The sequence below is a fragment of the Neodiprion lecontei genome, chromosome 4, assembly GCF_021901455.1.
Source record: "Neodiprion lecontei isolate iyNeoLeco1 chromosome 4, iyNeoLeco1.1, whole genome shotgun sequence".
Taxonomy (NCBI): domain Eukaryota; kingdom Metazoa; phylum Arthropoda; class Insecta; order Hymenoptera; family Diprionidae; genus Neodiprion; species Neodiprion lecontei.
In genome coordinates, this window is record NC_060263.1 from 35,400,194 (window position 1) to 35,424,607 (window position 24,414).

Consider the following 24,414-nt stretch of genomic DNA (forward strand, 5'->3'; position numbering starts at 1 on the left):
TGATTTACCGCCCTCGCGGTGGGGTGAGATATTTTTATTACTCTATAAAAATTCCTCGCCTAATAGCTCTTGCGGGGCGAAAGGCGGGAATAAGAAGAAAGAACCGCAAAGGGGCGAAAGAAGCTACGACGCGGGAAGCAGGCGGCGGTTTGCTCGTCCCGAAACTAAATTCTCTCTCGCTCAGAGTCCGGGGCCGGAGGTTGCGATCTGAAGCGAGAGGAGATCGGGGATCTACCTGAAATCCAATAAACTCGAAGGCGATTGAATTTATGAAGTGAAAAACTCCCACCGAAAAATAATAAACCGTCTTCTTCGAGATTAAAAATACCTGGTCTCATCGTCGAAAGAGACGCGGCGAAGAAAGGAACAATCCTGAAGGAGCGATTAAGACCCCCTCCCCGACGTTATAAATCCTCCCTGACATGAGAAGGCATCGAATTCAGGGGCTTGTCACTCGAAAATCAACCACTACTCGATTTCATTCAAGCCGAAGATATATTGCAAAGGTTTTGAATGAATTAACAGATTTCTTTACCGCAATTAATGCGATCTTCGTATTCGTTATTCTCATGTTTTTGATCAAGTCACATTCGTTGGTACGTTGAATTCAAATGAGTCAAGTGCCGGATTTTAACGAACAAATAGAACTGCTGAATTCGAATAACATTGATAGATAATATAGAATAATCCTGGTTGATAATATCCACTGTTTATCAAGCGTAAGAAAAAGCAAACGTTGCCGAGGAGTCGACGCACAAATTGGGAAAAGCGGTTATTGCGTTCTCGTCATTGCGTATATAAAAGCGATAGGAAATGGAGCATTGAATTTTTTCAACTAACCGAAACACGTTTCGAGGATATCTTGAAAGGAGGCGTCTCGCCGCGTCGGATCGTACCGCACGTAGTACAGGTATGAGAGTGCATGAAATTTGAAGAGTACCGCACGTAGGTACGTACCGAAAGAGGGTCGTACAATCAGCAGTATAAGCGACGTATACACGAGGTATAAGATTGCCGTATCGCGCGGTGGAAATGATACCGGGGAAAGGGGAGAAGTGGAAAGAGGACGCGATATGCGCGTGAGGCGGAAGATTGAAAAATATAAAAGAAAACAGGGGGAGGAAGAAAGAGCGAGAAATGCAGAAAAGGGTTTAAAGGAGTGTGTAGTTGCAGGATTTTCGAGGAAACGTGAAAATTATTCGCCACTTATCATGTAACGATGATTTCCACGATCATAGGAAAGTAGTCAGTTACATATTGGGCATAAGTGAAAATCCGTCGTAACATCAACGTTGATTATCTCGTTCCGCGGAGTCTATTTCCAACCGGCATAATCTCGCTTTCGCGACCGTTTCAACCCTTGGCTCAGAGATTTTGCACGAATTAGGTAAGAAAATAAGCAGCGGGGTGCAACAGAGTTTTTCTGCACTCGGCAGTATCGCGGGTTGTAGTAAGAATGGTCCGAAATAGGACGGCGAAGGGCGAGCGGGGTGTTTTTCAGGGTGTTTCGCAAACGTGTGCGCCGGTGTATTTCGAGTTCAATCGCACCCTTAATTAGCACACTCAATTAACCACCCCGGCAAAGGCAAACCCGACGGCCTCGGCTGCCGGCTGACGGGAGTTTTTGCGTTTAATTGCGTTAGAGGATTGAATTACAAACAATTATACGCCTGTAACTGAATTGCCCGTTTCGCGCACCGAACACGAAGAGATACATAGAAACCTACAAGCGTTTCACTTTTGCCGCCGTTCTCGATTCCCCTCCCCCGACCATCCGACGGCCAATACATACCCACCGTTCTGACGATATTTTGTACGATTCTTCTTTTTTGTTCATCCTCTCTTTTCGGACTGTATCATACATCCACTTCAACCCCCCTGCCCCCGAGGCATCAGATATTCCATTATATTTTCAGTTTCGGGGGAAAATGAAATATTGACAATCCCCATCCCCCCCCCCCCCCCTCCCCCTCCCCCGCGCCGCGTTGGGCGAGTGTTGTTGTTTGTTGCTTTGAAAAAGAGAACGAAAAGTCAAAGTCCAAAAAAGACAGGAAAAAAAAAAAAAAATAAAGAACCAACACAAACGACAGAAGCGAGCACTCCTACACGTGGGGGAGGGGGGTTGAACTTCAGACGGACTTTTCCGCGACTCCCGACGCATTGGATATGTAAGTGTATCGTACCACTTTAGGCATCACGCCTCACACGCCCGGGCGTCCCGCACATTTGAATTCCTATCGGTCCTCGGCGGTAATGGGCGTTTATCAGTGGGTCCGGAGTAGGGCAGATGGTTCTCGCCGGTATTGTGTCGGGGGTTGTATCGTATCGGGAATATTCTCGCTTTCGCCAGCCGCTTTGGGCCGCGTGGTGACAACTCCATTGTCTGAGCCGACACCCCGGCGTATCCACGCCGCTAACCGAGAGAGGAAGAGAGAGAGAGAGGGAAAGACAATGGTACAGGGATAAAAGAGTCCAATACCATCTCGAGCAGTCTGCTTCGACGAGGGGGAGAAGAGAGTGTGAAGACTACGAAGACGACGAAGAGGACGACGTTCGCGAGATGTCGCGCCTTCAATTTCAAACATCGCTTCGTATGAAATCTACCAATTTACTCCACCGAATAAACAATTCAAAAGAGTGGCGTGCGCTGTCTCTTGGTTTGATAGATATATGTGTGTGTGCGGTGCAGTTTCCTCTCGGGATCGCAAACGCGTTCCGCATCTTTGATTCAATTCTCGGTTGTCGCAATGTGAAGCGTGCGAAGAAAATCGTGGATAAACGTGAATGTAGAAAGCTTCGAAATATTTGATGATCTTTGAACCGAACGATTAGGTACGTATTACATACGATATCGCGGAGGTTGCAGCAATTCCAAAGTTGCAGAGCTAAGAAGGAATTATTAGTTGCAAGAAGATTCGATGCGAGCTCCCCTCGATTACCCGGGCAATTGATCGCAGCAACGAAACACTAATTCTACGCTAAAGTTGACGGATGAATAGAGAAAGAGAAAAGAAAAATTGGCAAGGTTGCGAAAAATCTGGGGGGAGGGCAAAACGAATAAGAAACCGATCGAGAGCAATTTAGCAGCAATCAAAGAACCTGTCGAGTCTCCGGGCAATCTTGCCACTGGCCTCTTGACATCTTTCCTGATTCGGGGCCAGCCTCTCGACAAGTTTGCCGATCGTTGCCTACTACTCGCTTCGGAGAGATTCGCGCCTCGTCACCTCATCCGGCGGTGCAACAGCACTGCGTCGATCGGAGGTTTAGATAATGGGGGAGAAAAAAAAATAAAGATAGAAAGAAAAAAACCACGAACAAGGTCAGTCTGATTCTATCGTTAGTCAACGGCATCTTCGCGGACAGGTTTCATACGATTTCGTGAGAATCACGGTGTACGAACAGCCCGTCTTTTACGCCATAAAAAGTTGGCCTATCTTCGTTGGACTGCTTAGACCTGGTAGCCCGATAGCCGGAGACTCGCCGTTTGAAATCCGGGATTTGATATCTGCCTGCAGGGGAAAAGTTTGGCCAACTTTCGTCATTGTCACCGGAAGTAAGCGAGTGGGTAAGAACGAGGAGTAGGAACAACTTTGAAAGAGTTGTAAGATAGAAGGTGCGAGGGGAACCTTTTCTGATAGTCCCTCTTCCTTATTACCTGCCCATCCCATGCCTCTTCCATGACTACCTCTATCACTCGGTGGGAAGAAACACATCAGAGACTTCCAGAGACGGGATAGAGTAAAGAAAAAAAGAAGAAGAATAAGAAGAAGAAGAAGTCGCGAGAATGACGGAGAGTTGGGGTAAGGATAAGGAGAAAAGGCCCAGCTGAAAAGCTTGGCGTCTTTGCGCGTCTCGCGAACGAGCGCGATGAGACCTCTTGTGAGTTTTCGCGTTCGATTCGGGATCGAGGGGAAAAACCGCGCAGCGCCCTCAGGAGCAGCTCTTCTCTTCTCTTCTCTTCCCTCGAGAAGTTCCACAACCTGGTTCGACGGTGGCGACCATCCTCTCCCCCCCCCCCCCCCCCCCGTGCAGTCCCTTAGATTTACGGTAACGGCAGCTCAGATTTACAATCATCCCCGGTTGGCCGGCTGCTGGTTCGGTCTTACAGGTTTTCGCGGTCCAGCCTAGCTGGTTGCTGCCACTGCGGCCGCCGCTGCGTATACAGCCTAATAATTCGACCGAGAATTTAAGACCCACATAAACAATCTGGTTATAACTAGGCTGTGGGGGCCATCGCGTAAGGGTGGCCCGACTGACCAACTGGTTGGGCGTGCCTCGTAAGATTTCACGTCGGCTACTGCAGAGAGAGATTTAGGATCCGGGGAGTTGGAAATTCGCGCGTCAAAGGTCGAGGGGGGAGGGGGGCACGATCGTTATTCGCGTTTTTTATACACCCGCGTCGACGAAGCGGCGAATAAAGAAGACGTCATTAGGGCTTCGGCGCGACGGGGGGGGGGATTTCTCCCGCGAATTCGAGAAATCGGCAGCAACCGCGTCGGATCCTCGTTCAAGTCGTAAAGAGGGCTCGTAACGCCGTTCGTTCCGCACTATCCGGCCATCATATATTTTAATACAACATCTATCATACTCTGTCATGTTTTGTCGCTGATCCGATCCTCGATCCTCAGTCCGTGCCGGGAATAAGGGTCTCGTTGTCGGTTAACGTGTCCACTTTCGGAGACACAATACGGTCTCAAGGTTCGCGAAATTTTCCATTCAAGATCGAGGGCGAAGGGAGTCTCTCGCTGGTCCGGGTCATTTTCTCATCCTCTCGCTCTTTCTCTCTCTCTCTTTCTCTCTCACCGGCAGAGGGAATTAATTTTTCTCCCAGCGGGTAGAAACGGCCCTTTTCCAACCCCTCTGTCTGCGAGTTTTCAGCGGAGCCTTTCGCGGAAACAGCGAACAAGCTCAGACGTCGGATTATTGATAACGCCGCTACCCCTCGATCCGCCTCGCAGCTCCTCGCCCCCGGATTACAAGAGAACAGCAAGAGCTGAACAGAGGAGAGTTTGAAGAGTCGGTCGCCCCTGATTGTACCGTGAAAATAACCCGCCTCGACCACGACGAATCACACGCGAACTAAGACGAAACTGCATCGGAAGGAACCTGATTGAACAATCCGTTTTTTTCTCACGACCGTTAACCGTAGCTCGGACAAACGGATAATTAAATCTCAAGTGAACTCGAGATCAACAAGGGACGAAAAAAATTCCAACTTATCGGGCGATCATAGGTGGTGCGATATGTCGAGGCGCGGGAGTTCAGGTTCAGGGTCAGATCGCTTATTTGAAAAGTATCGTATCGAAAACCAAGATAAACGAAAGAAGGAACAATGGAGTCTCATTGTTGCGCAGAGACTCGACGGTAACCTGTAACTTCTGCGATCATGCGCCGCTTAAAAATTCCGATTGATCGCGTTGCTTGTTCACCAAGGTTTTCAGGGACGAGGGTGGAGGGTTGTTCAGGGTCCCGGTAAGAATTATATTCCCCTGCAGATTCGCTCACCCGGTGTACGCGTCGTTCTGAATTCCGAATAAAAGCACTCGCAATACCCTGCGGCGGTCGTTAATCGAGTAGAACTGAAAAGGATTCTCAATAATAGGGACCACTTCGGAAATTAATGACCTTTGAATTTTCCCCTATTGCGTAACCGCGCGACGACACTGCAGCAATTCATTCCAAGACCTGTTATTCGTCACTGCGGAGAGCGCGAACCGCGCGGTTCAAAACCAGACAATTATACACACCATGTTTTATCGACGATAATATATCTAGCCAACCACCCACCGAACGACCGATACTCGCGAGGAGCAGCAACAGCTGCACCCCTTATTCAACCGGAAGGAAATAAGTGTCACGTAGCGTCGCGATTGACATCCCCTCCATCCCCACCCTAACCGTAATTTATCGACTGTTCGAGGCCGCCGCTCTGATGAGGTTTAAAAAGAAAATTATCCCCAGCACTGGAGTCCCAAAGAAGAAAAACACAAAACATTGTTCATTCGCACCCGTCTCTTTAGTCGTTGATTATTTTTCATCGCAAATCAATCAGATAGAAAATACAACCTGATCCTTCGACCGTTCGAAGTGTATAAAAATCATCGGTGCGAGGGTGTCCTTTGATTCTTTCCGTATTCCGTTTGCCCGTCGTCCCCTGTTTACACGGAACACATCTCCTATTTACCGGATATCCCCGGACGTACGTGCAACGTTTATGAATAACATGTTTCTCAAGTACTTCGCAGCATCGTCCGCGAGTGATCCTCTGTCCGCGCATAGAGTTGTCGCTTTGAGATGACATTTGTCCCCCGCTTTCACACCTCCGCAACGTATCTCTCCGAGATTTTCGCTTGCGTCAAAAGCTGCGGAATAACGATAAACGCGCGCATGATCGTCGTTCGAATCGTGCGATTTTAGGACGCCTCATTTGCAGGAAAAGAAGCGAGCGCGGCGCAAGGTTTTAACGTCGAGAGCGAATTGCCGACTCAACCGTTACGGTGCAGCCGGATTTAAGAGTCTGGAAGTTGAGCCATTAAAAAAAAGTGCACCGTCGTAACAATAACTGTAACTACGTACCCGATGTTGTAACCTATAAGCCGAGAAGAAGAAGAGGCGTAGGTGAAGGCGAGCCTAGGCTGGTTGCCCGCTTCCTGCGCCGCCGCCTCTAAATAGGCCGATTCAAAGTTGTTCTTATCGTCCGTGGATTTTTCTCTCAGAGAAGGAATTTTATTAGCCTAGTTACGGGACTCGAGCGAAAACAATAACCATTGTTAGGTTCCGCTGCACCACCACCACCACCACCACCATCACCACCACCCCCGACGCCGACGCCGACGCCGACGCTTTCCGGACGAGCAGTTGGAGAGGGTTTTCAACTGTTGAGCTGCCCACTTCCCTTTCCCTTTCTCTTTCCCCTCTCTCCCTATCATTTTCCGCTTGTATTAGGTTCGTTTACAATGCAAGCCGCTTCAAATGCGCCCATGCTTTTTAATCACTACATTCCAAATGCGGACTAGTGGCCTCGTTTACATCTACATGGCTGCACACGTCCACCAACGTCGGTATAGCAAGTGATTTGCTTATATCCTATGGGAAATTTTCTACATATTCAAGTGTAAACGGAATTTAGATGACAAAATCACAAGCCACGCGTCGTTTCCTTCAGACCTTTGGATCCCTCGTCAACTTTCAGTTACAAGGTAACTAGAAAAATCCATCGGTGATCCCGATGCACCGTTGCGATTTACGCAGGAAAGTGATGTCAAAATTTACAATCGAATATGACGAAGAAGCTTATCGTGCCTGCAGGTAAGGTACAGGCTTCGCTCTATCTTCCCGTTTTCGCTTTCGACATTGAGCGATGAGCCCTCTCGCTTCTATAATCAAACACTGCATTTATTTATGGAATATTATACGTCTGTATACATTTAACACCGCGATTGAGCAAGCTGGACGCAGACATCCCATGTATAAATCGATGAGCCCTTCGTCCCGAAATCTCGACTATCGTAGCCGTCTGTGTCGACCAATCACGGAACCTCGGTACCTCGATAAACGTGATCGGTACATCAACCGTTGAATAAACCGTAAAAAAGCACAGGACAAGAATTTTTCATGTTTAAAAATTTGTAGACAGTACATGTGGTCGGAAAATGATCGAGAAACAATTAAGCATATGCTCATTGTCATAACCTTGGAGCTAAAATTAAGAATTCCCGTTAAATTGAAGAGCTATCATCGTTGACGCAGAGAAGCGAGAGTTACGCAATTGCATGAACGGATCTTCGATGATCGTCGATAAAGGATTCAAACACTAGCAAGCCAAGCACGAAAAACGTACCTGCAGTCGTTTTATCGCCTTCGTACGTTGAAAGAGAACAACTCGCGTGACCTTGGAACCACAACCGATCCGAGGGTCGCACGGTAAGCAATAAACTAGTTTCAACACCGAGATATTTGGGCAACGGTTTGTTCGAGCGACAAGAGTAGGCTCTTTGCGTACGTACGATGGGCTACCCAAAAGAGTTAGAAGGCAAAAGGGTCGAGAAACGAGACGGACGTCAAGTGACGTGACCGGTGATACGAACCGCTTTAATCCTCACGTTTACGTATGCAGATGTCGCGAGGGACGCGGGCGGAGGACTCGCCATCACGACCGGGACTCGGACGAAGGTGACTTTGATCACCCTCGTACCCGACCCTGGTTGGCTGGATAACAAGCCATACAAAGCTGCGCGAGGATTAATTCAAAGAAAATATTAGAACGGCGATAGTTTACAACCTTTGACCAGTCAGGGTAGAGGGACACCAGATCTTTCGAAGGTGTATGTTACATAGAATCCGCGCAAGGTACACGTAGACAATTGAGAAAACCTTTTCGACAATATTGATTTGACCTACGTGCGATCGTTTTGAAAACAAAAATTTGACCGACAAGTCAAGTCGCGACACCGTGATAACGTCACACGTCGAATTTGCAAGAAACGCGTCAGAGGACACAGCTCGGCCAAGTGATCAAACGTCCAACACGAATTTGAGAAAGAAGTGCCCGAGTATGAGTTTTCGGGATGAAAAGCGATCGCGAAGAGGGCGTGTAGGCCGAGCTGAAGCTGGTATAAATAGTAGCGAGGTTTTATCGAGGCAGGGCAGGCGAAATGAAAAACGTTGGGAAGTTTCGCTCCGGGAGCTCTTTAGGTTTTCAATTAAGGGTGATCGAGATGCCACCAACGGCGTCGTCGTCGTCGTCGTTGGTGGAACCGGGAAGCAAGCAGCACCGGCACAGCACGGCGGCGTGCCCCGAAATGTTGGATAAACTTTGAAGCAATTTAACCCAATCACATCACCTTTCCTGGGAGTAATAATTAAAAGATCCTTGGAGGGCTTGTCGCCCTCCTCTTCCCTCGTCCTTCCCTCATTGTGTCTTCCAGGTTTTGTCCCAGCCTCCGAGGTTCTCGCGAGCTCGCTTATTATATAACGTTTAAAAGCAAAATGCAAAGAAGCCCGACCAACCGACAGACGAGACCTTCACCAGCCGGGGGTAAGACACGGAGGAGGAATAAGGTGGGCTTCGTTAATATATATATATGTGTGTGTGTGTGTGTGTGTGTGTATGAACACCTTGCACACCGTGAACAACGCCTTTATAAAAGTATCCGGTGAACAAAAACGTGAATAACATTAAGTTAGTTAATATATTGCCTTAATTTTAATATACAATGCCCGACGGGCGCCTCACTACGTGCTGCTGGTTCTAGTGGTCTCAGTAGCCCGTCGTTCCTTCCTTCCTTCCATTCTTCTTTCGTTCGTTGGTTCGATTCTCATCCCTCTTCACCGTCACTCCCTTACACCAAAATACCGTATCACTCGTAACTACAAATCGCTGAAAATATGTGGGTGAAAGTCATTACATTGTCTTTTAATTATTTTTTTCTTTTCCTTTTCACTTTGAATCAGCGATACCCAAGACTTTCGGATGCGTTTCGCTCCCAACCGCGACCTCGCAGTGAATGACGGGCCCATAAAAAAATGTCAAGGAACCTCTTTAGCCGTGCTACGTTTATATCATCGTCGGGATCATTTGACAAGCGTTGTAGTGCCGAATGGAGTGAATCGCCGTGATCCTCTCCACTCGCAACACGGGCACGTTACGAAAGGATTATCAGGACCGAAGGTTCAAAACCCGACAATGACCGATCAGCATAACTTGCCCCGATCTCTCCCTGGCTCTCCCTGGGTTTCCCGATTTGGCGAGTCCACGGTCATCGAGAGTGACAATGTTCGACGTTAGGAGCGGCGGTTCGAGCGCGGCGTCATCAATGGCTGCAAATATCGTCATGTCACGCCCGCATACATGTACCTACCAGGCACGAGAGGATCATCATCGTATCAGCGAAGCACGAGTAAGGCCGGGAGCGAGCAGCCCTGAACAGGTTCCCACCCCGTGCAGCCCCTAAATTGATTAGAGAACCAACCACCCTGCGTGTCCCTCCACGCCATATTAACCCTTCCTCCTCTCCCTCCATATCCCACCCTCTGCACCGTTACACTACAGTGTGTACCGAGCGGTGATAATCAATACAATAGCGTAAATAACTCGACGGCGGAACGTATATATACATAGCTAAATCTCCTGAAGGTTGCCGCCTGCGAAGTTACGGTGTTCGACATCCGGTCCTCATCTCGCGATCTTTGTTGCAGAAATCGATGACCGCGTTTTACGCAATCGGAATATAATTTTAACCAATTCGGGTAAATCAACTATGAATTTTTGGTGACGAAGGGAAAATTTATAGAAGCATTGACCGTGAATTTATCGCAGATTTGTGCGATCAAGCATAGGAATTGATTTTTTTTTTCTCAATTAATTTTTTAAAAGGAGCGTCATCGATCTTTCAAATTTTGTAAAAATATATATATATATATATATATATATAATATATACTATACATAGATGCGTTTGTTCGGCTGGCCGAATGCCAATGGGCTTGGGAAATGCGATTGACCGAATAGCTCTTCTCCAACCCCGTTTCGACCCCCGTCCGGCATTGGAACATTGATATAAAAATACCGATACATTCCAGCGAGCCGTTGCTTCCGCTGCTGCACAACCCCCTCACGTGCAGCACCCGTCGGATATATTAATTAAAATTCCACGCGGTAAATATTCCATCGGCGAGGATTCATTGATGTCTAATTAACCTGTTTGTCCAATCGACATTAATAACCGGTGATTTATTTATTTGTTATTTTTTTCTTTATTTTTTTTTCATGTTGTTTTGCCCCCATGTTTTGTCTTTTCCGCCAAACGGCGCGGAGAGAGAGAGAGAGAGAGAGAGAAAGAGTGAGCTCGAAAATTATACGGACGTATCGTCCGCGATATACGCGTTACATATATTCAATCGGAGATATCGATTCGCGGACGAGACGAAAATATGGAAGAGGGGCCGAGGGTTGGCAGGTCGGAGGTATAGGGGTGCAAATAAACAAAACAAACAACCCCCTTCGCTGCCTCCACCGCCGTTGCACAGGGGGATTTCGTAACGAAGATGTGTGCGTAGGGAGACGCGACGGTGGTGACAATAAATTCGATACAATAAGACAAGCAAGACAGAAGACAGAGAGAGAGAGAGAGAGAGAGAAAAGCATACAATATGTATAACCTGGGTGTGTGTATATGTATACGATATACGCGTATGTGTTATAGGTATGTATGGAAAGGTTGAACCCCGAGCAGCGCGAATCTATGTATGTACTTTTCAGATTTATATAAATAGGAGAAAAAGATGAATGGAAACCCGCGACCTCGATGCGAGGGAATCGATAAATTTTGATCACAAACACCCGCCGTCTTACGGATTCAAGAGGATTACACCTGCGAAGCTGGAAGGAAACGGACCGTGTGACCAAAAGTGTGAAGTAAGATAAAATAAGAGCGAGAGAGAGAGTGAAAGAAAATGAACTAAACCACAAACTAAAATAATCGTCATGTCGGAGAGGCCTGAGCTAGCCACGCCGATTCTTTATTATATCGAAACGATGCGGAGCCCCGTTTTTGTCAAAAAACGCCTAGGGTTGAGTTTTTGCTCCGATTTGCTGGGCAAACGAGTGACGAGGTAAATAAATTTTTACGGAAGTAGAGAAAGGAAAGTTGGAAGACAAAAAAAAAAAAAAAACCAACGTCATTTCCGGAGTTACGTTACACCAACAACATTCGGCCTGGCGCGTGTGTACAGAAAATTTATAAATTATAATGTTGTGCCGCACGTATTCACACAAAGATCAGAGTTTTGCAGGAAGAGGAAGTGCCTTCGTCAGAGGAGGGCCAGCGTTTGAATAAATAAACTCCTAAGTTTTGAATTATTTATCTTTGACTGTTGCGCGCGGAAAATGTGTAGATATACATAACTATAAATAAATATATATATATATCAGATGCAGTATGTGTCGGTGAATCGTACGATGAAAAGCGTCATCTCTCGTACGGAATGAATGTAAAATACGAGAGGTGAAACTGTGATGGTGAAATATGCAGGGATGAGAAGAAGCAAGGACCCGATTCATCTTACCGACTCTTTAATCAATGAAATGATTCACCCGGAGACACTTTAATTCGTCTGGTTTTCTTTCATCCCGGCAAACGGGTCTCGCAACCCTCGGCGCCGATCTACAGGCTCCTCGAAATCTAAGAAGAAACTTTCCTCGAAAAACTTTTCCTTTTTCACCAATGGACCGTATTATATATACAGTTGTGTACAAACCGCGAAAGCTGCGGGCCTTTTTCGAAAGTATATAAGAAATTTCTGAAAACCACTCTACCTCTTGCGATATTCCCGTCGAAGATAATATAGAAGATTCGACCCGATACTATTCGAATATATCGGTTGAAATATTTCTCAAAACTTTGTCTCCCCGTTCATTCGACGCCGCAGTTTTGTTTCTCACTTCATTGCCGGTGACACGTTCGTATAAAATAACGAAGAATCATTGAGATGAAAGATTTCTTTTTCTATCAAATTTCACCGCAACCGTTGAGAAAATATCACGATTTGTGATAATGATCGTGTAAAGCGAGACTGACCTTTATTCCCAATGTTGGCGCCAGGATCCCGTAATCGTGGAGAGCGGGCAGCATCACCGGGGGAAGATTGGTCATCATCATCCTGTCGATTGGCTAAAGCGCACGCCGTATCGAACTATGCACTACTATTCGTATCCTACAACCAGAGTCTGACCTACCTGAAACAAGGTGAAGAGAAAAAAAAAAGAAACTCGTTAATACACACGATACATATTTACAGTAGCGTAAAATTTCAACATAAATCATGCAGCCAAACGGAAGGCCAAAAATTGTATTCGTCATTTAAAAAAAAAAAAAAGCCAAATACTCGTTACCCGTGATCCGCGTTGAGTAGAAAAAAATCTGCACCTACTTGAAATACGATTGCCAAAACCGAGTACATAATTTTTTATTATTTATTTTTTTTTTTTTTTGGAAAGTGTTTATCCGTTAGATTTCTCCCGACAAGCACGATCATCCGATGTAACGAAGCGTTCGGCGAGAGGAAGCGTCCTGCGGGATGAAGAGAGCGAGCGAGTCGAGAACCCTTCATTCAACTAGAGCGCAGCCAATTATAAAATAATCCTTTAAGATTTACATGGCGGAGGTGGGTGTACCCGGGATTAGCTTAGCCTCTGACGGAGTGGCGTCTGGGCGTCGACTGTCGGTTGCCGAGTGATTTGGGTGGGTGCAAGATTTCAACGGTCTTATACCGGGATTTGATATCTCCCCCCCCGTGTTTGCTCCCCAGAGATTTCACCGCGTTTAGCCAATTCGAGTTACAAACTACAGATCAGCTTGTCTGTGCTTACTTTGATTCCGGATCGAAGGAATTCGAGATAGCGAAATTTTATTTTCCAAACGACACTCGTTTTCGAAAAGAAAAATCTGGGTCTACGTACCTCGAGTGAAGGTCGACAATTTGGAACGAAAGACTCGGGTGTTACTCCCTGGGTACGTTTGACAAGGATGTCGAGGACGCGTAGATGACTTTGGTATAAAAGGATACAAAGGTATAAGGATAGGCCGCGCCAGCCGGAGGGGGTTATGTATATTATTATACGGAGCGACGAATATACTATCAAAGAGCGAGGTGCAAGCTCTCGGAAAAGCGAGGGGGTGGCGTATTCCTGAATAATATATCGGGGACGGAACGGGGATGGAAAGGGGCGCGAAATTGCTCTTCGGCACATGTCGCGATCCCGTTCTTCGAGCCCAGAGATCCGAACGACAAATCTGTTTATGAAAGCGTTACTGTACAAAAACGGATAACATCTCGAGTGAAAAGGGAGATAAAGGTGGAGTAAGGAGATAGAGAGAAGAAAAAAAAAAAAAAGAAACACAAGATGCGAGAGGATGACTCAACGATACGCGTATCTTTGGCGACATCTTTTGACCCAGTCTCATGTACGCATGATCTATCTTCATTGTTATTATACATTAAATTTGTAGTACCTTGACACACCATTTTCTGCGCACGTATGACTTTTCCTTGTAAATTTTTAATACTTAACACAAGAGGTAAGAGAAATATCAGTCGTAACGCCGAGTTACATTTCAACCAATGCGGTTTTGCCTTGAAGAAAAAAAAAAAAAAAACATATTTGCGTTCACGGGAAAGATACAAAAGCACGCGATTTTTTTTTTTTTTTTGTTCTTCCCTTCGAGGCAAAACCGCATTGACGAAAACCTTTGGTATCGGTGGATATTTTCAACCATGCAGAACCTGACCGAAAACGAATTAAAACGAATATACTATTTACAGCACGACATATAATTTCAATTTCATTACGCGTCTCGAAAAAAATGTGAATAATAACATGACGCGAAATTCAATCGAGTTAAGTCTTCGCGTCCGTCGGCTGCAAAGCGGAATGAAAGAGAGAAAAAAAAAAAAAAAAAAAACTGAAAAAGTATCCGAGGGACGTTAATCAGCCGCGTTTTTGACTTCCGAATCAGGAGTTATAATAATGCGAACCCTTCGCTGCCGGTGAAATTCTGGCGGAAGCCTCGAAGCGATAATCGTGCGCGTTATTTAAACCTAATGGATACGTATAAAGTCTGGCAATACGTCCATTGATGTGAATGAACAATGCTCAACTCCATGGCAAAGCGAGGCGCCATTTCGAACCCGCGCATCCGTACACATGGCCAAAGTAGGTATGCGTTTGATTAATTCCCAACCTACGTCCTGCGGGAGATAATTTGTTAACTACCCGACGGTGTCTGTGCGAGGGAACGAGACTTGTCCCATGTCCGAAGGGGATAAAAATCTAATCAAAGATCCATCGGCCGCCGCCCGTTTCCGTAGAGCTTCGCATCGAGGATTAACTTTCGCGTCGCCCAAAGACCAGCGACAGAGTCGATCGAACGCCACCAGATCCGCACAGCATCTGTCTAATCTTCCGAGGCCTTACATTAGCTCTGATACGATCATTTCCCCCTATATATCGGTCAATTTTACGGTATATCCGGCACAATAGAGACAATAAGAATTGGCTCATTATACCTTGCTTGACACACCTTGGGGTACAATCCATCCCACGCCTTTTCTTCCTTAATTCAAAATCTTTAAATCTAAAAACATCGGGACTACGTGGCGCCATCTGGCATTTTCATATTTGGTTATATAACCTATAATTTGAGAAGTTAAACTTTCAAGAGCTTACAAAAAAGATTTGTTAGATCCTTTCTCATGACAATTTTTTTTGTCGCTGGGGTACAAACGACCCCAGGGTGTCATTTATGTAATTTTTCAGAAATATGTCAAACAAGGGTTATTCACGTTACAGCTCCACATTCCCGCAATGAAATCCCTTAAATTCCCCCCTCCCCGTTTTTGAATACCGAGAGGCATGCTGTAAGAAAGTGTGTATACCCACGTGTAAAAAAAAAGGGGGGGGGAACGAAGGGAGGGGGTATCGAGGTCGTTAAAATAACCAGACTCGAAGCAGTAAAATAATTGCCTATTGACCAGCCATTATTTGACGCTCGTTGTTCGAGAGGCTAACGATGCAATTGGCTGTCGTTCCCCGTCCCCCGATCCTCGAGGGTACGAAACGTACGTGCGAACGGTTCCAGGGTTGCTGTTGCGGAGCGGCAGGCGGCAGACACCGGAGATGACGCGTGTTTTCAATTACTTCACATATAGCCGCCGGACGACACAGACGGAATAGTTCGGGCCAGGGCAATTTACATTTTTAGCCAATATTCAACCCGTTTTTACTCCATCGTACACCCTGAACATCGTCAACGGCCTCGCGTGGCTTCAGGGACTTTCAATTTACCGATTCACTCGGTTGTCCAACCGAACGAATAAACTATTCTACTATCGCGTCAAAGACTGCCTTTCAATACACACACACACACGCACAGAGTTTTTTCACTCGTTATCAATACACACGACTCGACAAAAAGATCGTGAAATAATGATAAATTTCTTCAGATTTTACGAACCAGTTTCGCTACATCGTTATTTACAGTACCGACAAGCATCCATATCTGAGTCGATTTCAACGACGTTGTCTTTTCGTTGATAAACGGTCGCATGAACAGGTGCTTTATCAATTGACGAGTGTTTCTTCTTCTCGTTTCATCAGAAACGGAAGGAAATATCCTTTTTTTCCCCCTCTTCTTCTTCTTCTTTTTCTTTTCGTGTATTTTGAAAATGAAGAGACAGTCGTCGATGCAACATCGTCTCCCCGAGTGTCGCTGATATCGTAATTTAACGCGAAGGGTCGGGGCGGGGTAACGTTTCAGTCACTCACGAAATATGAAAGTTGGTCCGTTTAGCCTCTGAAACTTGGCTGACTCGTTCGAGCGCAAGTATAGCTGCTTTCCCAAGTTAGTTCGTATATTTATGGACTCGTATAATTCGACGATCCGCTCCGGTGCTGGCTAATTACGAGAATTTTAGAGTACGCTGACATAAACGAAACAGGGTAGAAGGTGGTTGTAAACCGTAGTCGAGCAAGTACTGACTCCTGACGCGATCCGAGTCCGACCTTAACTCGAGACCAGAGTTCTCCGGCAGCCTGAACGTCACCGATCATAACGCAGCTGCGAACCGTAAAGCTCTTCGCCCTATACCTGCATGCAGTCTTACAGGCACTCGAACGCGAGTATACCCACGAAACTAAACCGTTTATACCGACGTTTCGTGTCATTTGGAAGTTACCTATGAGACAATTAAAAACATTCCATCTCCATCTTCTCCTCGTTTTCATCGACATTTTTTCACAGTCAAATGTTCGGACCCTGACCCTTTACCTCAAACCTCTGTTACATTGCTACGTACTCGAGACACCGAATGAAAAGCGGAGCTTGTAATACAACGAGTCAAGCTTCGTTGCATAGTTAAATCACTTAAGAAAGTGTTTCCTTCCCCCATACACACAGTAGCGCGGCACCTGTCCTGTCGACGAAGTTAAACACTGTGTCATTCGAGAAAATATGGACGTTTAAATATATGAGATGAGATCGATATATAATCCATTCGTGGTACGGATTTTGATTTTATCGACGAGTAGAACACGTGCACGCAGGGTGTTCATGGTGTTTTCGTTGCGGCAGTGCAGCGGCTCGAATAAGCGAGTGACTGATTAATTGTTGAAAAGAAAAAGGTGGGAGGATTTCTTAAAGGTAAATAACCGTCGGTGGAGGAAAGCCATTGTAATGAAGCTGCTTATCAAAATTCTTAATTAGAAAATTTTAATTATGTTTCCCAGCGGGAGATAGGCGGCGTGTATACTATACACACATAAAGCAAGATCCTAGCGAGGGCTGCTGTTTCTGCACTCGAGAGATAGTGAATTTCAGGGAAGACGCCCAGCTTCTCTACTCCCGTGCATCCAGACGTCGGATAGGCGGAAGGCAGGCAGGCAGGCATGCATCTAGAAGTCGGAGGAAAAGGGGAACGACGGATCGCGGTGAGGTTAAGGTAATCAAGCTTGCGCCTCTCGCCAAGATGCAGGCTACAGAGAAACGCAACGCGAACACCGCTCGCGGTTTTCCCCGCATTCGGAATCCAGATTGATATTTACCCTCGTGGATTCGGGGGTCGGGGCGGCTAGAAATTTACGTCCGTGATATCGTCGAGTGTAGAGGAGGAGGAGGGGGAGGATGAGGAGAAGAAGTGGAAGCCTCGTTGCAGCAGGCGAGGAGAAAAGCCGCGGTTCGATTCTCCCACACACGCTACCGTGCAGACAAAGTTTATCGGGCAAAGATTAATTGGCCACTCAAACCATCTTTACGGGGGCAAACGTTCCGGCTAATGACTTTTGACTATCCTCCCCATTTAGGCCCGATTTTCCCCTTCCGTCGTCGACGCCGCTGCCGCCGCAACCCTTCGAGAAATTAGGGTGTCGGTTTAATCAGAATAATTGAGATTCCAGTTTCTAAATCTTCCGGTTACCTAACCCCACGACGATGGCTGGGGTGGTCGTATATCTTGAAAACTGTGCCGGGTTACTCAACCCTGAGAATTGGTGTCGAAATTGAGCAAACTAAGCGCGATACGTCCTGGGACTAATTATTGTCTGATCCACGTTAGACTCGAGCAGCTTTTTCCGATACCTACTGAATAAATCAGCACGACGAGATAAATTTCTGACGATTAACTCGTGTGTATAGAAATTATAAAAAAAAAAAAACAAAAAACACCGATCGGGTCTCTCGCATAATCTGACTGCAACGTGACCTAGCAGACTCCGGTTTGGACCCGTCAGCTGTCAACTTTAAGACGTCACTGAGCGCCGGATCCTACCTCAATGTTATTACTTATTCAATATCGACGTCGGATCGGGTTTGTATAACGACGTCAAATTCCGCGCCGGCTAGACGAGGAAGGAAAGAAGCCGCGATAGAGTCGGACGATGATATGCTGTAGTGAAAGGGGGGGCCGAGAATCAGGCGGAAGGGCGGAGGAAAGAAAAAGAGAGAGAGAAGAGGGTGATTCGGAGAAAGCGGAGAGTCGAGAATTCGTGTCAATTTAACGCGGCACCGATAATTTCTCCTAATTATCCAAAACTTGCCAGCGCTTCAAAATAATATAACTTTTGCGGTGAAAATTCCGCACGCTTTTCGCGAAACATTTCGAAAGTCCGTTTCACCGAGAAACAGCCACCTTGCAGCACAGTTTATCAACGCGTCAACATTGCCTTGTTTAATCACACTACATCAGGTATAATGATTAGGTATAATATACATTGTACGTACCCAACACGTAGAGATACGCACGTTTCGGTTTGCCCAGCGACTGTAAACGCACCGACAAAATTTCACCGAGCCAATTATTAACACAAACAAACCTAAATTTCGCGGCTCTGTGCGTATATTAAACATCGAAGGTGAGAAAAACTGACAAACGTTTCACCCAAGACGTCAAAACCGCGGATCCTTTGTTCTTTCCCGTTTGTCACTTGTAGCAAAACTACCGATTTACTCAACGATTTTGCGGAACATTTCCAGTTTGTATCGGTATTTAGTTATTTTCATTGCATTCGTCGAGTGGACGAAAGTGAGACTTGGGTATCCGGGATATATCTACGTGTCAAGGTTGAATCAGCTAATAAAAGTGTGGAACCAAAGAGGATCGCAGAACGTGTAAAGTAGACAGAGTCCACATGTGTCGACGATATCGCCGATCGCGAGGTTAGGTGAAAAGAAAATCTACGAGCGATAAGGAAGTTGCAAAACAAAGTGAAATGGACATGCTGAGGGGGCAGGTGGTCATCAATCACAAGTACGAAGCTTTCCTAGCGAACGATATTATAAACGACGTCCAATTCGTTCTCTATTATTTCTCGGCCTCTTGGTGTCCTCCGTGCGAAACATTTTTACCCCTGATGAAGCGGCTGGCCGAGGAAATCTCCCGGCGAAAATTGCTCATGCAAATATTTTACGTGCCATCGGATCACGATCAGGACGAGATGTTCGAATCCTTCTCAAAGAATCACGGTCAATGGTACGAAGACTCGCGATAGAAATCGTAAGCGAAAAGATCGTCACTCTAGTTTCAACCCTCTTTCTCCCTTTCAAGGTTCGCAGTTCCGGTTGGACCAGTTACGGCGAAAATAAGGAACAAGTATCACGTTCATTCTATCCCGACCCTGATAGTTGTGGCCAAAGACGGTCACTTGGTAACGAGAATCGGACGACGCGAACTCGAGGAACGCGGTGTCGGTGTTTTGTTGCTGTGGTTTCCGGATCTCGACGAAGAATCTCCGGGGACATAAAATTACGCATTGGATTTTCTCAAATTCCCAGTATCGCGGCTAAATACAACGTCGGTTTGATTGACTATATTCTTCATTGAAATAACAGGCGGACTACGAAGATTATTCACGGTAAATTTCGAAGCGAACGAACAGACGGTTAAAATCTGACGCAAAGACACGGCGATGTGACGTTGAATTTACGGGATTGCTGCATGTTAATTCGTTTTCCGCCTCTTGTTAACAATTAGAGAGCTTAAAGTAACGAACCGCTGCAAATGATGCCGGGAAGAAGAAGGAGAAGAAGAAGAAGAAGAAGAAGAAGAAGAAGAAGAAGAAGAAGAAGAAGAAGAAGAAGAAGAAGAAGAAGAAGAAGAAGAAGAAGAAGAAGACGCGGCTCATGAATATGACGGGCTGATTATACGAGATATCGATCGTTGAAAATATCAATTCGGGAATATTGAATTACAAATTGAATTTCGGCTTTATTCGTGGATCAAGAGTTTCGTTACCGGGACTGAAATATGCATCTGAAATTGGATGAAATGAATGATGAAACAGCGGGCGGGGCGACGTCGAGCCGAGCTGCCGCTGCTGCCGCTGCTGCTGGTTCGAGATTCGCGGTTAGCAACGTGAAATCGGTATCTCATCTTTCGCGTAACAAAAGTCTAAAACTTCAGTATCGAAAGTCTTCTCCAACCAGCGAGATATTTGATAAATTTCAATTACCAAGTCGGAAGCCGATATTCGAATAGAAGCTAATCAAATCGTTCGATTCATACTCTTCTTCGTGTTTTCGTGTAAGAAAAATCAAGTTACACCTGTCATCGCGACAGACGAAATAATATTCAACGGTCGATACGTTTCATCAATTTTACCGTCTCCGCGTCCGTCAAGCATGAATAATTAGTTATTCCTAATTGCACCAAGTAGTTCGGTAGTTTCAGTTTCCCAAGTAGCAGCTAATAGATGTAAACATACGTTGACGGCAGTTTCGAAATCAAACTTCTCCATCGCTTCTACGTAGGTATTATTGCAAGTGCAGATGCAGGTGCAGCTGCTTCACTGCTTATAAGTCAAAGTAAGAAGCAAAATCATACGATCACGTTGACTGAATGATTTTACAGGTAAAAATAAGACTCGAAACTTATTAAAGTTGTTCGATGCAATAAATAGCGTGATGAAAAATCTGTTCAAATCTGAAGGAATTACACCAACTTCTGATACGATTAAAATCACTTTATCGTCAAGAAAACTATACTAAAACACATTTCTTGGAATAAAATGCAACAAACAACGCTTTGATCATTTCTGATCCTCTTCAAAATCCGTATTTCGATTTTATTTCCCCACTCGAAAGTGAATCTCGCGATTAAATTTGCCAAAATTGAATGACAACTCCGATCACAATTAGTAACGACGATATTATTAATTAACCCCGTTAAGTATGAGAAATTATAATTAGAATCTAAGATCAAATTAACGGGATAAGGCGAAAAATTGCCGCATCTCAGACACGTGTGTAAACGTGTGACGTTCGGAGAATAGAAACAGTAACGAATGAAAGTTGAGAACCGTCGTTCGTCCCCCGAACATTGTATAGCATATTTCGCGGAGGAGAAAACGAGAGAGGAATCTGGCTAAGTGAGCGGGAAGGGGAGGGCGGTGGGGAGTGAGGGAGGTTAGCCAACGCAATATATACGAACGCGTCGAGTTTTCCTCTTCTGCGAAGCACCGACAGACAGGAAGCTTCGTTTACTTCCGAGGAACAAAAGATATCGGAGACGATTATTCCATTTCTATACCTATATACGGTGTATAAGAATACGATGGTATACGATAGGAATACACGTCCTCGGGTATATAATGGATATTTACAGGTGCACCTGTAATATCCATGCGCTAATGACAATAAGCATAATAACAATAACGAGAGTGATAATGACAATAATAATGATAATGATAATGATAATATAGGAGTAAAAATAACAATCGTAACGATAAGTCTCCTCTCACCTCATCCCCCCCCCCCTCCCCTCTCAAACCTCTCGCTCATTATCTTTCCTCTTTTGAATCGCCACCCCCTCCGTCACCCCCCTTCAACCCCCGGCAGCGTCGTCGGCATCGCCTCGACGCCGACTCGATCTTATCGTTACAAACCACCGAGCTGCCCTCGACAAAGGCATGTTTTTTACAGAGCCCGCAACCGAAACGGAATCGACTATCGACGGTCGTTCGGCTGCGTCGTGGTATACAAGATATAAATCAACATTGGATGAATGGGAATAAAGGAATGAAGATGAGGGAAAGGAAGTCGGAGTTGGCGAAAAAAATATACTTATCTCGAGAAACTGTCGCGGATCGTTGAGACGGTTTGTTTTTTGTAACAACGTATATAACCCGACGTTACTATATTGTCTATGCACAGCTCGGAGATAAAACAAAACACATGTCGTGTATTTTCTGAGAAAATTTTCAATATTTCCTTTACTTGAATTCTAACCAATCGATGTGCCGATTTGAGTATATATCTAATGAATAAAGGTCTTCGTGGGGGGGAAATTAGGTTCATTTGTTCTCCTACCATACCGCCATAAAATCCCCCCTGCCGATTTAAAAAATTTTCAACTTTTCATCGACTTAACAGTTATTTCTATATACATTTTTTTTACACAATGCGGATTTTGTTGTAGATGTAGTATACGTAAATTTATTTATTGTGATACATATCTGCCAAGAATTGCTTTTTTGGAAAACAAAAGCTTGGATATAGCTCGCTACAAAATTGTGCAGGTGAAAAACAAAGCCTTGTAAATAAGTGACCGTTCAAAGTTGTTCGGAAATAATCGAGACTAGCTGGCTTTATATTCCCATGTACTGGCTCAATAATTGTACTTTGCAAATTCGGTATATCATTGAACACGCCTCGGTGTGTACACATGGGCATACATCCCACCCTATCACACACATCCAATCAACTGACGAATTTTGATTGATACTGAAGAGTTAGGTGTCAAAAAACAAGTGAAAAACGGATATATGAAAAAAATAAACACAAGCAAACAGAGAAATAAGGGTAGTACGGAGAAGAACTGCAACGAATTGTAAAATGAATTTCCGATTTGATTATTCTTGACTATCGGCAAAAACTTTTCCAATTTTATCTCCAAACTATATATCGGTCCGTCGTTCACTGACAAACAATCTCTGCATCAGCGATTCGTTCAACTGCGAATAATTACATAATTAAAATTACATTAAATAGCAAATTCTCGATTTAAAAGAATCAGTTCAAGTTTCCCGAGATGAAAACAAAGAAAAACAGAATATCAAAACGAAATAAAAGTAAGATGACATCCTCCGAAGCTTGCAGCCGGCGAAGCTGCGACTAACTTTGGCGCAGGGTAATATTACATGCAAAATTATCTTCTTCTTCGCTCAGCCTGAAATAATTTCAATTTTATACTTGTGAATTAATTAGTTACAGTTCAAATTGACACTTGACGAATGAAGAAGGAGAAGAAGAAGAAGACGAAGATGAAGAAGAATTCAGGCGCTGCGTAGAGATTCACCGTTCGCAATAATTTAAAATAATAACTTATATAATAAATTTTCTCAGATCCTCCTCCTCCGCATCCTCCTCTTTCTCCTCCTCCTCTACTCGCTCTGTATTCCCGAAGCCGATCGAAGTAGGCACAGCAGAGGTTAGCGTAATTGGAAAATGAATCGTTGGAATGGGATTCATTAGCGAGTTCCGTGAGCGGAGTGTCAACGCAAATCAGTTCAAGTGTACCGAGTTATTATTTTGAACATCCAGTGCCTTTATATTATATAAATACGTATATATGTATATATATACCATATAATAATGTACATCAACCGGTTCTACACTTCGGGGGTGGCGAGAGGATAAATTCACTTGATTCTGACGTGGAAGATTCTTTAACGTCGTGACCGTATATAATATTTCCCCAGAAAATGCAAGAATTTAAACAACAACTTAGGGGCTTCAATCAGTTATTAGGTATGCAGCGTCTTTGATTCGTTTTGGTACAGTATTTAAAAAATTTTAAAACTATCGAAAGCTGCAATATATTATTTACGTATATGATGTTTGCAGGAAATTGCAAATGAATTTCGAAATCGTAAAAAGATTTTCAAGTGCTCCGGTCCTATTCAAGGGGAATTTTTACTATCATGCAGAGGTTCATAAAAAATTTATACAAGAAAAAAAGAATTTCAATTGAAATCTGCACAACGATAGAACACAATCTCTCTCTCTCTCTCTCCTACCACTGTGTAAACCTACAGTTGAGCGTAAAAATCGAATTCAAAGTATATTGCAGAATGTGAACAAGTTCTCTACCTGCAGTATTTTACGATCGTAAAAAGAAAATAATATATTTTTCGTACAATTTCAGCTACATGCACGTTACAACACAGCCGGATAGTGAAAATTGAGAAGACTCGGATTGTGTAATTTCAGCGAGGTGCGAATGGAAGTCGCGTGCGCGAACTGCCGATCCGTCAGCGTGACGTGACTGTTAATTGTTCGATTAACACCTGGAGAGCCAAGTAATTAATTAACAATCCCCGGCAGAGGTTGTTGCGTGTTCGCATCCGACCCCACTGGCAGCGTGTTTT

The 24,414-nt window shown here is 44.8% G+C and overlaps 1 protein-coding gene across 7 annotated transcripts in view; it reads right to left on the reverse strand.

The window, feature by feature from the left end:
* LOC107222479 (polypyrimidine tract-binding protein 1) overlaps positions 1–24,414 on the reverse strand; it is a 371,006-nt gene that overhangs the window by 177,304 nt on the left and 169,288 nt on the right. For 4 of the 7 annotated variants that reach the window (XM_046738242.1, XM_046738239.1, XM_046738241.1 and 1 more), the window contains one exon: positions 12,578–12,735. The exons of 2 other annotated variants lie outside the window; for them this stretch is intronic. In XM_046738242.1, the coding sequence (XP_046594198.1) occupies positions 12,578–12,658 (81 nt within the window). In that variant the 5' untranslated portion in view covers positions 12,659–12,735. The remainder of the gene's footprint in view (positions 1–12,577; positions 12,736–24,414) is intronic. One more of the 7 variants, XM_046738240.1, reaches the window with a different exon arrangement.